Below are 14,194 nucleotides of genomic sequence, written 5' to 3' on the forward strand. Positions count from 1 at the left end.
CATTTTTCTAGTCAATTGTATGTTTTTTTTCAGGTGATTTTCTGAAAAATGGAATGAAAGCAAACACAATGAGTAATCTGAAAACTGTTAAGAGAAACATAACCGCTCATATGGACGAAGACAAAAATGATGCAGAAAGTGCATTCATATCACAAAACATTTCAGTAATCAATATCAATGGAATACCATTTTCAGAATTCATCGCAAACTTGTGTTTGGTGAACGTCAAATGCTATATTCCTGGAAATTTAACAATTATTGGAGTATGATAATATTCATTTATTAATTTCAGTAAATTGTAAAAGGTCTACATTGACCACGATTACAATTATCAAACCGTTAAAAACACTGAACATTTTGGAAAGCAGATTGGCATTATAAAACCGAATTTATTATTAAGTCGTGTGAATGAATACCTATTTCGAGCGGGATAATTTAATGAGCTGAAATTGATTGGGAAAAACCTTGCTGCCTGTTTGAGTTGAAAGAGAAAGAGCAAGTAGTGGAGGGAATTAGGGGAAACATTTAGGTTGATCAAATATCTTTCCATTCAGTAGAACCTATGCAAGAAAGACGTTTCAGAACATATGTATTCGAAAAACACTATATTGTGAGATTTTTACTAAGCAACTTTACGAAAACGCAACACGTGTTTCGCCATACAATGGCTTCTTCGAGCGTGTTTTCACTAACTATATTCTACATATTCAATGCTTTATATACCTAATTTGTATATATTTTCTAGAAAAAACTTGAAAAAATAAATAAGTTCAATCGCTTAACAGTTTATACGAGATCAGTTGAAAAAATGAGGAGAATTTTCAAATTTCGCTAGCAACGTACATTCGATTAGCGATTTTTAATTTTTTTTTGTTGGTACACTCGACTCGCACATATGTTCACAGTTTCAGCTGTTTAGCATGTTTAGTTTGTTGGTGAGAAGTAAAAGAGTTTTAGAAGTGTTATGCGCGTTTGATGATTTTCTGCTATCGAAGAAAATGAATCAAAGATTTTGCTTCATGAAGTTCTGCGCCGTTTGCGATAAGAATAAAACATCCGTTATTGTGTAAGCACAATTGACGGATTTTGCATCGAGATACTCCACGTTCACTTAGCATTGCTTTCTTGAAATTCTTTGGCTAAAAACAACATCATGATCATGCGTCAGCCACCGTATTTACCAGATTTGCCCCCCTGTGACTTTTTCCTATTCCTATGATCGAAAGAGACTCAAGAAAGGACAGCGTTTTGTGATGAATGAGAACATAAAATCTGAATCGCTAGAAGAGCTCAAGGACATACATAAATATATTTTAGAACTGCTTGGAGGTTTGGAGAAAACGCTGGCACAAGTGTATTATATCTGAGGGGGACTACTTTGAGGGGTCAAAATAGAACTTTATTGAAAAAAAAATAAAAATTCACCTCATTTTCTGAACAGATCTCGTACACCAATTTGAGAAACAGCTAATGTCGTTGTGTTGGCAATGATGGTAGTGAAGGACGAGTTTTATAAAGGTAGAGGTGAAGTGAACTCCAGTTGTCATACCCACGGCTGTAACATTTTTTTTTATGATAAAACACAAGCACTACAGGAAAATCCTCAAGGCGCTCTAAGAGCGGTGCCTGTGCGAAAGTAGTGATTCACATTGGATTTTAATCACTGGAGGTTAAATCAATTTGGAAAAACGTTCCCAGAAAGTTTATTCCACATAAACATAGGTTTCCAAATGAAAGAGTTTTTGAAGAATGAAGTTCGAGTTGTACTGAGTTGTAACTCAAAATGATGAGCAGCCACAGTCTGTCTCTTGGTGGAATCAAATATGCCAAGTCACTTGAACACTTCCCGTGAAAGTATCTATAGAAGAGAGACAAATCTCCAATCTTTCTTCGATGTTCCAGACTATCAAGGTTGCAAGTGATGTTCGTATCTCCAATCAGGTGGATGGTTCTTTTCTGGATGGAATCCAGCAACTTCAGGGTATGCTTAGGAGTGGAGCTCCATACATGAGAACAATTCTTCAAAGAAGGTCTGATCCGAGTTTTATAAAGCATTAAAAGCTGCTGAGGTGTACAGTTTTCTGGTTGGTAACAGTGTTCCAATCTTTTCGGAAGCTGTTTTTGCAGTTCCTGCGACATGATTGTACCAAGACATATTGGTGTCCATTTTAATTCCCAACAAACTTATCGAAGCAGAAGGTAGAATGTCTGACTGGATTTATTATATCCGGTTCGAAGACATTTATCTTTTTGGAAAAAACCGATGCCTGGGTTTTTGTGGCAATGAATTGAAACTTATGGAACGCCGTTCTACTTTTGTCACAAATATTCATTACTGATTTTATTCAATTAACAATTTATTAGTTTGAATTCAATTGATTCATGCATTTGTTCGACACATTAAAAACGATTGTTCGCAAAATTTGTTCTATTTCAAATGACACTTGATTTAAAATGTTACATGAATTAATTTGTTTAATGAAACGGCGTGCCACGCCGTTTTACTTTGTATTTTCTTTGAAAATAATTAAATTATTTTGTTTATTGAATTTCCGTGATACATGAATTAAATTGTTTGTTGATAATTTTTATTCGGTGCTGCGATCGAACGGATTATTACCGTACTATGGCCAATGACATACATATTATATGCATTTATGTAGTTCCGCAAAAATACGCCCAACGTCAGCGCCGAATAAAAATTATAAACATACAATTTAATGCATGTATCACTGAAATGCAAAAAACAAATTAATTCAATTCTTTCCAAAGGAATAATAATAAAAAGTAAAACGGTGTGGCACGCCGTTTTGCTCTTTATTAATATTCATTTGAAATGAGCTGAATTATTTTGTTTGTTAAATTTCAGTGATACATGAATTATATTGATTGTTGATAATTTTTATTCGGCGCTGGCGTCGGGCGTATTTTTGTGGAACTACTCAACTACATATATGTATGGCGTTGGTCATAGTACGGTAATAATCCGTTCGACCGCAGCGGCGAATAAAAATTATAAACATACAATTTAATGCATGTATCACTGAAATGCAAAAAACAAATTAATTCAATTCTTTCCAAAGGAATAATAATAAAAAGTAAAACGGTGTGGCACGCCGTTTTGCTCTTTATTAATATTCATTTGAAATGAGCTGAATTATTTTGTTTGTTAAATTTCAGTGATACATGAATTATATTGATTGTTGATATTTTTTATTCGGCGCTGGCGTCGGGCGTATTTTTGTGGAACTACTCAACTACATATATGTATGGCGTTGGTCATAGTACGGTAATAATCCGTTCGACCGCAGTGGCGAATAAAAATTATAAACATACAATTTAATGCATGTATCACTGAAATGCAAAAAAAAATTAATTCAATTCTTTCCAAAGGAATAATAATAAAAAGTAAAACGGTGTGGCACGCCGTTTTGCTTTTTATTAATATTCATTTGAATTGAGCTGAATTATTTTGTTTGTTGAATTTCAGTGATACATGAATTATATTGATTGTTGATAATTTTTATTCGGCGCTGGCGTCGGGCGTATTTTTGTGGAACTACTCAACTACATATATGTATGGCGTTGGTCATAGTACGGTAATAATCCGTTCGACCGCAGCGGCGAATAAAAATTATCAACAGTCAATTTAATTCATGCATCACCTAAATGCAACAGTCAAAAAAATTCATTTTTACTAAATACCAATAGAAAGTGAAACGGCGTGCCACGCCGTTTTACTTTTTATTAATATTCCTTTGGAATGAGCTGAATTATTTTGTTTGTTGAATTTCATTGATACATGAATTAAATTGATTGTTGATAATTTTTATTCGACACCACGGTTGAACGGCGTTTTGTCGTACTATAAATGAATTAGCATGTTGTCATATGTAACACTAGAAGTTCTTGATAAATCCGCTCGATACCAGCGCCAAATTAAAATTATCAACAATCGTTTCAAATGTATCTTTCGAATACAACAAACCTTTCAAATCATCAGAAAATTTAATTCTTTGACAGAAATTTTTCTATAAAGATTGATGAAATAAAATGATAATTGCTTGAGAATGTTTTGCACGAAAGTTGTAACCAAATTTTAAAGTGAATGTTGGAAATATTCAACACTTTCAATAAAATTGAAATATAACAATCTTTATTATTCATAGAAAAATATTTAGTATGGAAAGTTAATTTGCTATATTTTCAGACAAACGAAAGTCTATTTTTATTACCAACAATGTTCACGGGAAAACTTTGACAGTCATTCAAATACGTTCATTGAAATTTTACTTCCAAACTCATTTTTAGAAAATGAATTTAAAGTTTCATTATAATTCATCAGTCATATAAATAACTAAAATTTTATTCAAAGGTCAAAATTATATGCGGAATTGAAACGTTTGTTGAATTTACTCGAATAATACATTCCATTAACTGTTGAATGGAAATGTTTGTTTATTGCTGAGTTGAACTATATGTATATAGAGTATTTTTCAGCATAATATATAGCAAATTGGCGTTCCATTTTCCAATACTTTGAAACAATATTTTTCTTCGGAATCAATAAAAGCTTCAAGTTACTTCATTAGTCTTTTTTATTCAAATAACATTTTTATTCATGTAACATTTTAAATCAAGTGTCATTTAAAATAGAACAAATTTTACGGACATTCGTTTTTAATGTTTTGAACAAATGCATGAATCAATTAAATTGAAACAAATAAATTGTTAGGTGAATAAATTGAGGAATGAATATATGTGACAATGAAAAGTAAAACGACATTCCATAGAAACTGGTTATTTTCACGCTAATTCAAAATAATTTTTAGATCCTCATTAACATATGCAACTTTCTGCTGCCGGTAAAGATATGTATCCGCCGCAAATGTCATGGAATCCAAATGGAATGACGAAACAAGTGTGCTGTCGTCAGCAAAGCAATATATTGGATTCTTGGATCATATTGATGATCGCTCAAGATGTTGAATCCTTCCAGATATTCAAGAATATGATTTTTGATATCACTGATAGCAAAGCGACTGGTCTATAGTTATTTGGAAGATTTTTCTTGCCCTTTGTGGGATTAGGCTGAACGCGAGCTATCTTCCAACAAGAAAAAAAAACCTTTTCTTGTAAGACAGGTTGAAAATTTTGCAAAACACTGTGTTGAAAAATAAATCACCACACGGTTTTATATTTTTCTGATAATTCTGTGGTCAAAAGACGTCACTTTCTCTCCGTAGCGTATACAGAATTTAGTTTCTGTGAGAGCCCGAAATAAATTTCTGTATTATCTACCTGAATAAATCATTTTATTCATAGTGTTCCTTTTTTTCTGTGATGTAAACAGAATATGTCTTTTATAATTTTAGGAAGCGAGCTATAGGCACTCCTTTTAGAAGTCATAGTAACAACGATTTCAAAATTCACCAATACACCAAACTCGAAGTTCTTTATATTTATTTACATCTTCATATAATATTCACCTTTTTTCTATTTTTCAGAATACAACCGTGAATGAGTTGAATACCAGTTACTTGAATGACTTAATGTTTCCGGAGGAGTACATCCTTGCTGATTCAGTTTTCTATGCTAATATCACAGGTAACGAGTGACTCCTCAGTATTTATATTATGAAGAACTCTAGAAATATTCATAATACATAAATACATCTTTATTCAAATACACTCACATCATCATTGCGCTTTATTTGAAGATATATCTTTTCCTTGTCGTATAAAACATGGACCTCTACAGATATCACCTTCTAAATAGAGTATCTGTGTCCAAACTTTATTTCGGGTTTGTTGGCAATGGTATGCAGGATTTTGTCTGACGCTGCTTTACGAGTGCGGTATCAAAAACAATGAGGCAACAGAGCAAGTGCTCGATTTGTCCTCAGAGCAGACACTACATTCATGGTTTGAGTTTCCACTTTTATTCCATTGGTGGTGGGCATGACTTCCGTTGATTTAAATGAACTCCTTTTACGAGTGTAACTTAGTGTGGGTAGCCAGATTTTATTGATGTTAATTCATTTCTATTTTCGGTTAAAATTGTTTGTGTTTTTGAATCCCATTCGCCTTTCTACATAGTCTTGGGTAGTTGCTCTGAATTCTGGGTCTCCTCCAATGTCATGTTGGGTACATTATCTAAAAGTATATACTGCTACTGCTGACCAGTAGGTATTCCCTTTTCGATTTTTTTTTGTGTTCAGATAGTCGAGCCGAGCTGAACACCCTTTGGGATCTTCAGTTGACCTCTGATAGTTGTCTTTGGCTTGAATACCGATTTCGAGTTATGTTTTCTTCAAAACCATCGCATTCTGGTTCATGATATCCTTCTTAAGCTTGTCACCCACTTGTCAGCACAGCACGGCGCTGTCCGTCGCCTGATGGCGACGGGTAGCCAGCATACTGAAGGTGTTTGTTCGATTTCAACGGAATTTCAGTTGACATCGATCAGTGACAGAAACATGTCTATCACTAGCAGTTCTGAAGAAGTCATTTATAGTGGCCATATTATTGAATGTAGAAGAAAATAGTCACAAAAAAGAATGTTGTGGGTCCATCCTAATCAGAAGAGGGCAAATCTGGGGGAGTTCCATCATCTTTTCAACGACCTGAAAGAAGACGAGTAGAAATTTTCCCAGAATTTCTGAATGACTCCAGACAAATTTTCAGAACTTCTGGATATTCTAGAGCCTGCCTCAACAAGCAGCTAAACTTTTCCTCGTCCATTTTCATGGGTATCGTAGGTATGTTTGGACAAGTTGATGGTGGTAAGCGCTGGCCGGCAACGCGCTCACTTGGTCAGTCCGTCATTTGCCGGACAGGATCGGAGAGCTGGAATCCTTTCAAGTGGCAGATGCTCTTGGCTGTGCCGTGCCGAGTTAGTGGGCGGTTGTCCATTCATTTTCATTGTTCCAATCCTAACCGTAATTTGACGGGACGGGTCATGCTGTGCTGTACCGGACAAGTGTGCCGGACAAGTGGGCGACAAGCTTTACATGGTCAGAAACGCCTGCTAGAAAGGCCTGCTCAAAATCGGCTTCGTTACAACCATTCTCTCCAAAGGCATTTTTTAGGTGATTGTGCGCTTCTTGTGAAGACATTCTGGTTCACATATCTGTTGGGTCCTCCCATCTGAAATTTGTATTACTCAACGAGCAATTTCAATGGAATGAAACTGCTGACTCAAACCTTGGATGGTGCGAGGACAACTCTAACACTTTATCTGTCGCCTCATTGCTTTGATGATGTCTACTGCATACCTAGACTAAACGACAGACATGGATATCTATAGACCACAGCTTACAAAGGCGGATACAGTTATATCCTGTCGTGAAAGTTCATATTTTTTTATTGCTACTGTATTATTTTGAAAACTTTGTATCAACTCAAAATCAAAGAAATTATTGCTGAATGCACAAATTTGAGTATTCATTTAAATTGTAGCTTTTCTATGGGAATAGTCATGAAATCCACGTCATCTTTGGCTATTGAAATTTCATGAACTGATATAATTCTGCGCTTCAAGATCTTCAATTAAATAAATTCCGATTTATTACTGTACCTCTGTATTTTTCAGGCTTTGAAAGCATTTAATTTCGATATTGAAATTATTCAATAAAAAAACTGCTGTATGAAAAATAAACAAATAGATTTCAAACAAAATACACAATTTTACTCTATTGTGAAAGCTTAGGGGTGGTACCACTTCAAGGGGCATGTCAAAGCTTTATTCGTATGGTATACGAAGTGTTACATATGACTGGACTGTATCGTTTTTGAAGAATAAACAACAGTTTGTTAGATTGAAATATCATAGTGAGTCTACCGCTACTACCTTTGGTTCTGAGCGGTTGAACGTCACGATCGGTGTACCACAAGGATTTGTGCTGGGTCCGATATTATTCCTTCTTTATATAAATGAAATCGATACCTCCATCATATATTCATTTATAATGATGTTTGCTGATGACACATCCTTGGTGGTGTCTAGTAATGTGAAACATCTTCTGTTTGAGAAGTGTGTACTCTGAAGTCAGTTGTGAATTGGTGCGGAAACAATTCATTGTACCTCAATGCTGAAAACACTCAGTTGGTGAGATTCCACAATCGTCAAAGGCAGTGAGAAAAAGTACAAATTCAAATAAATGATCAAACACTCAACAGTTCAGATGATACAGCATATCTGGGAATAACCATGGATGCAAGTCTGACTTGGAAAAAACACTGCACCCTCGTGATGAACAAATTGAATTCATTGTGTAACGTTTTCAGAAACCTTAGAAGCATTTTGACAGAACAACTATTATCATTATATCACGCACAAGTTGCGTTAAGGTTGCGATATGGCATATGTATATGGGGTAACTACACTAGCTTCAGATGTGTTTATTGTACAGAAAAGAAATATTCGTATAGTAGCAGTACATTTTCTTGTAGGGATATATTTCGAAAATTTAGAATTTTAATCCTATCCTGTGTGTATATTTCTGGATTGTTAATCTATGTTTTTAAAAACAAGAATAGATTTCCTTCAAATGGAAGTTTCATAATGTGAACACTAGACAAAAACGTGATCTCCATGTTCCTGTACTGTATAGAAATGATATTCATGTTTGTATTATATCTTGGACGATATATTGATGAAGAAAACATTTTTATAGGTCGAAAAAAGTTTGTTGGTTCACTTGGTGCAATAGCTGTCAGGTCAGAAGGTAACATTGGCGGTGTAGATACTGATGAAATCTTCACACTCTCCACCGATCAAATAATTCCAGGGAAATTCACTTTCAAGAATCTGGAGCTCACTGAAGAACTGAATGTAGGTTTGATATATCAAAGTTTTTCAATATAGTATGATGATTACGATTTCAGGTTACTGGGAAAGTACTAGGAGAACATGTTAGCGAATTCGTTACCAATCCTACTCTGAAAGAAACTGATTTAATAAAATCTAATGTGGATTTTAGACGCCTGGAAGTAAGAGGAAATATAACCTTAGATAATGAATTCAGTGGAGAACATTTTGGAAGCCTTTTAGACGACTTTGTGTATTTGGTGAGAATTGCAGCTATTTGTCAGTCTCCAAAAATACTCTTACCATGTACAATCTTTATAGAGTGAAGAAATTACTAACGTCACTGGATATAAGACATTCTCGAAAGGTCTAACAGTTAAAGGAAATTTGGAAATAGAATCAAACTCAATCAACAATGTGAACTTAGAAACATTAGTTACGAAAGATTCCGAGCAGAAACTTGACATGAACTTTTTGAATGGAGCAGTAACAATCGGAAATCTTAGAGTCAACGGTACATACGATGGTATCGATATCGCCCAACTCGATGAGAGTTTAGTCAAGTTAACCGGGGAACAGTTCCTTGCGTCAACTCTTATTTTCACTGATGATGTAACCGTGGAAAACTTGGAAATAACCGGAAAACTCAATGAACTAGAACATACCGAATATTTGTATACGGATGGAGATATGAAAATGCCCAATAATGTGGCATTTGACAGAATATTAGTAGAGAATTTGCATGTACAGGGCAACTTCACGGGAAATTTCTCCAATTTGGATTTAGCCGATTTCAGTAGACGATATTTGAGCTTTACGAAAAATCAAACAGTAGCTGCTCAGTTCCATATAGGATCGTCAGATGTTGATAATTTGTTTGCAGATGATGTGAATGGTCAGGTTTTTGGGAAGTTATTTAATGAAACTTGGTTTTTGGATACTGTCAGACAGATGTTGAACAACGGTACCAGCAAAGTTGAAAGTGAGTAATTTTTGTAATTATATAGGGTCTTTCATTAAGCGCTTCCTATCTTTGAATTTAAATGAAACGGGGTGTGTGTGGGATACAATTTTTTTTATTTGTTTCAAAGACCAATTGATGCCATTATGTGTAGAATATAACATCGTTCAAATGTCTGCCACGGTTTCTCCGAAACGTCAAATTTTTCATGACTCTGGCACATGAATTTGGCTGAATTTGACCGATGGCTTGGGCTATGTTGGCTTTGAGAATCACTGTAGTCTGTGCCTTATTCGCACACACCTGCTACTTAAGAAAATCCCACAAGAAAATGTATATCGGTGTTAAGACTCTAGTCATTTTTCCTTTTAGGAATCGTCAATAACACTGTATTTCTTCAGTCTAACAAAATTTCAATGACTTTTCCAAAATAACTTCTGACAGTCTCCTTTTTCTATCAACAACTATATGGTGAGCAAAAAAATATAAAAACAAGCAACAAATTGAATGATTGGAAAAACTGAATAACAAGTTTCAACATCATCCCCATTGCTAGAGGAACTATTGACAAATTTTCATCTTGATGTGATTCGCAAATATGCAAGGTAGGATGAGATTTTTCAGCCATTCCAACTCTAGAATGGGCTTGTTTCATGCTATGGAAAATGATACTGATTTGCTTATAGACTGATTGACTAAGGGCATATTATATTTATCGAGCCTAATCGGTCCCAAGATCTCTTTATATTTGCAGAAAAAAGAACAATTCTAAAAGCAAGAATTTGAATTGGCCGCGTGTCTGTTGACCAATAAAATTGATCGTGTCTAGAGCGGAGTTGCCAAATGTATTGGTTTTTAATATCCAATCACAGATCTCATGATCCAATTTGACAGATGCCATTTTTGTTGTTATTGTTGTCAACTCTGTGTGAATACAACTGTTTTGCTGCATATTCCGTGTCATTAGTTCATATTCCGAAAAATATTTTTTCAGGTTACTTTTGGATTGAATTTTGAATTTTACCATTACTACCACCAAAATGGTTAAATATGTTTTATACCTAGTTGTAAAAACAGATCATCTATACCAGCCAAAAGTTTTCCAGTGTTCCAAAAAACGAAACTCTAAGAGATCTATGTTTTTTTTTTAGTTGGCCGAGCTAAAATGAAAATTAAACCAAAACTTTCCATCCTTCGATAAAAGACAAAGTCTGAAATGATCTACTAAATATACCACTTACCGTTTCAATTTTTTATTCTTCATTTCGGTACCAAAGTATTGCAAATTTTTCAAGTAAAATTCATCGATCATTTCAAAATCGACCCTTGGTAAGTTGTCTGAGTCAGCTTTAACAAAACTAGGCTCAACATTGATTTTGAACTTATTTTAACAAAAATACGAAGTTATGTGTGGAAACCTAAGAGCACATTGTCGCATACTCTACAGAGAGCGCTGGCTGACTGGATGACAATATGGCTAATATACCAGTAACGTTGAATTACTTATTTTTGGTGGGTGGCATGAATGCATAATTGATTTATTATATCAGAATTTATGAGCATTCGAAAACCATTTGAAAATACAGCTCGTTAAATTCTATTTAGAATCATATTTAGATATAACTTGTACTATTGCAATTATCAAGGCAAATATTATTGTCCATTTTTATGCTCAATTCGTGGATTCGAGCGATTTAAAACTAATGAATAATTACAGAAAATTTTAATTGATCGTTCATTTTCTCAGCAAAAAGGAGTACCCATATCACAATTTATTGATTTATTCGGCATTGAAAATGTATGTCATATCGGATCCATTCTGCTTGTTTTCGCAACATTGAGTTTCAACTTTTTCTTAGCTGACAGCTCGCGTAGGAACAATTCGTTTTTTCATCGAATTTAGTTTGTGTGTGTTTTAAAAGTGTTTTAGAGATATATTTGAATATTGATATGGTGCATTCTTGTGCTGATTTTAATTATGTGAAAGGCACAAGAAAACAGAAAGCGCATTGGTTTATAAGTGAGTTATTTCATATGATGAGTTTAGGTTTCCAAAGGATAAAATGATGAGAAAAAACTGGGTGAAAGTATTGACAAAAAATAACAAAAATCCTTCCACTCTTCCAAGACTCAATAGAAATCATTTAAAGAGTGACTACAAATGACAGGGGAATGAAATATGGAATTTGATGACACAGTTTTTTATTTCAACTTCAAGTATTTTCCACAGAAAGTATTATCTGGAGTTAATACTATTGCTGAAAGTATGAAGGAAAATGAATTAATATTTTTGCAAAAAAATCAAATGTTTTTCATTTTACTTCATTGAATTTTGTCATATGATTAATGGTATTACCCCAGAAGCTTTTGTTGGATATGTTCGAATACAATCAATTCTATCTATACTTGACCTCGTTCAACTTTTCTCTCAAGTTTCGGAAGATTCAACAGAATACCCAAGCGAGCCTATAACGCTTGAATTTAGTAGCAATATTAGAAAGAGGAATCGTTTTTTGTTTTATAATAAATTGAAGTTGTACAGATTGAGGATTGTAGAATAAATTGAATATTTGAAATGATTCTTTAATCCAGTTTCCTATATTTTTTGATTTTCTTAACTGTAAACCTATTATTAAATAATGCATGAAATCATAGTTTAGGTAAATATTTTGTGATCTTTCGAATTTGTTTACTGATTTTAGATATAGAACATAGTTCCAAACATGATTTTTCATATACATTTTATTTCATGTGTAGAATTTTTCATTAATTGAAACTTTAAAGGGTTCATATACACTTCCATAAATAAACTGATAATTATAGGCTCCGTAAATTTTACGATTTGGCAGTGTTGATTATTTCCATTGTTTCTATTGGTCAATCGAACATTGGTAAGGTGGTGACGTCACTACCTTACCAAATTCGATTTTTAATAATTAATTATGGGAAAACTACGGTACTTAGAGAGATAAAACAAAGTGCACTGTTTTTCAATTTAGAATTTCTATCAAGTGAACTATAAACCAAAAATCATGAAACAAGCCCATTGCTCACACCATGAATAGCCCATCCTAATTTGCATTTACTTGCCAAAGGAGAATTTTCTGGACCACACCGTATCTGTCGAGCAACGATAAGATCGATGTTGTCCTTTCCAATCAGGAGTACAGGTTTTTCATTGCAAATATCTTTTATTGGTAGATTTCTCAAATACGGAAATTTTGACATTTCTGTCATCTTGACGTTTTGTGAAGTCAGCGACAGATTGTTAACTGTCCTAACTCCTTTCATTATGAAAATATTTTTCTGGTCATTTTCAGGTCAATTTTCATCGATTCGTTTTGCCATGACGTCTCATCATTAGTCCATTGTAAGCACAAGGGTTCTGTGAAGCCGGTTAGTCCAAGTTGTTTAGCAATCTTTTCATAGAGTAAAGTTACTGTTGATGCCTCATCACATAATGCCAATACCTGAATTGATCCCTTTTTACCATGTATCAACGCAGTGAGAACTGTCAACTATATTTTTTTCGCTGGATCTCAGTGTATATACTGTTTTTGGATTTGCTTCATCCTATTCACTAGGACAATGAAACGTTTGCGAAATATTTCTATATAGTAGTCGATGGTGGAATAGTTTACAGCCATTGACTTCACGAAATTTCCTTGTCCTGCATTCGAACTTATGATGATTTTTCTTCAAACACGAAAAGCACAGCTTGTTTTCCGTAACGATTTTCCACCGTTTATCGACGTCATCGTTTTCCATAACAGGACAAATATCATGGACATGAGCTTTTACGTTGCAATAAAAAAATTTGTTCTCTTGAAAGCTCTCTTTAGAAAAAAGTACTTTTTCAGGTTTTTTCGAAAAATATTTTTGGTCAAATGTTTCAGAAACTGAAGGGTTACTAACATAGCAGGCAGCTCTTGCAACTTCTCCCACCCATTTGGTAAAATCTTCCAAATCCAACTTTTCATTTTCTTCAATCATTTTCTCGCCCCATTTCAGCTTCAAATGATCAGGTAACTTTCTGATCAGGTCTTTCAGTAGCTGTGGATTCTGAAGATGTCCTGAAGATTTGAGAGTTTTCATGATTGTAACCATAATATTTCACTGGAGAATTGTCTAAGTTTCTCAAAATTTGAATGTCTCAGACAAGGAAAAACTCTTACTTTCGATATTAGAACATCGATAATAAATTCAGGCCGCCCAAAGTAATTCAAGGGTTTGCATAACCAAATTCACATTACCTGCTGTGAGCATCATCCCAGCTACCGCGGATTTGGCTTCCCCTTTTAAACATTTCTGAAGTATAATTTCTTCATTACTGAAAGCGCATAGATTGCAAATATTTTTGAAGTATTTGTGAAACAAATTCTTGTGGATTACCATCACATCAAGGAAAATCATTTTAAAAAG

The 14,194-nt window shown here is 34.1% G+C and overlaps 1 protein-coding gene across 1 annotated transcript in view; it reads left to right on the forward strand.

The window, feature by feature from the left end:
• Positions 1-14,194, forward strand: part of fs(1)N (female sterile (1) Nasrat) — a 55,609-nt gene that overhangs the window by 20,868 nt on the left and 20,547 nt on the right. Inside the window, exons 10-14 of the mRNA XM_074183361.1 lie at positions 34-263; positions 5,508-5,607; positions 8,678-8,835; positions 8,889-9,071; positions 9,133-9,793. Coding sequence (XP_074039462.1) covers positions 34-263; positions 5,508-5,607; positions 8,678-8,835; positions 8,889-9,071; positions 9,133-9,793 — 1,332 coding nt within the window. The remainder of the gene's footprint in view (positions 1-33; positions 264-5,507; positions 5,608-8,677; positions 8,836-8,888; positions 9,072-9,132; positions 9,794-14,194) is intronic.

The sequence above is a fragment of the Leptinotarsa decemlineata genome, unplaced genomic scaffold (assembly GCF_025532065.1).
Source record: "Leptinotarsa decemlineata unplaced genomic scaffold, Ldec_3_MD MMD2_tig00026336_RagTag_RagTag, whole genome shotgun sequence".
NCBI classification, from domain to species: Eukaryota; Metazoa; Arthropoda; class Insecta; order Coleoptera; family Chrysomelidae; genus Leptinotarsa; species Leptinotarsa decemlineata.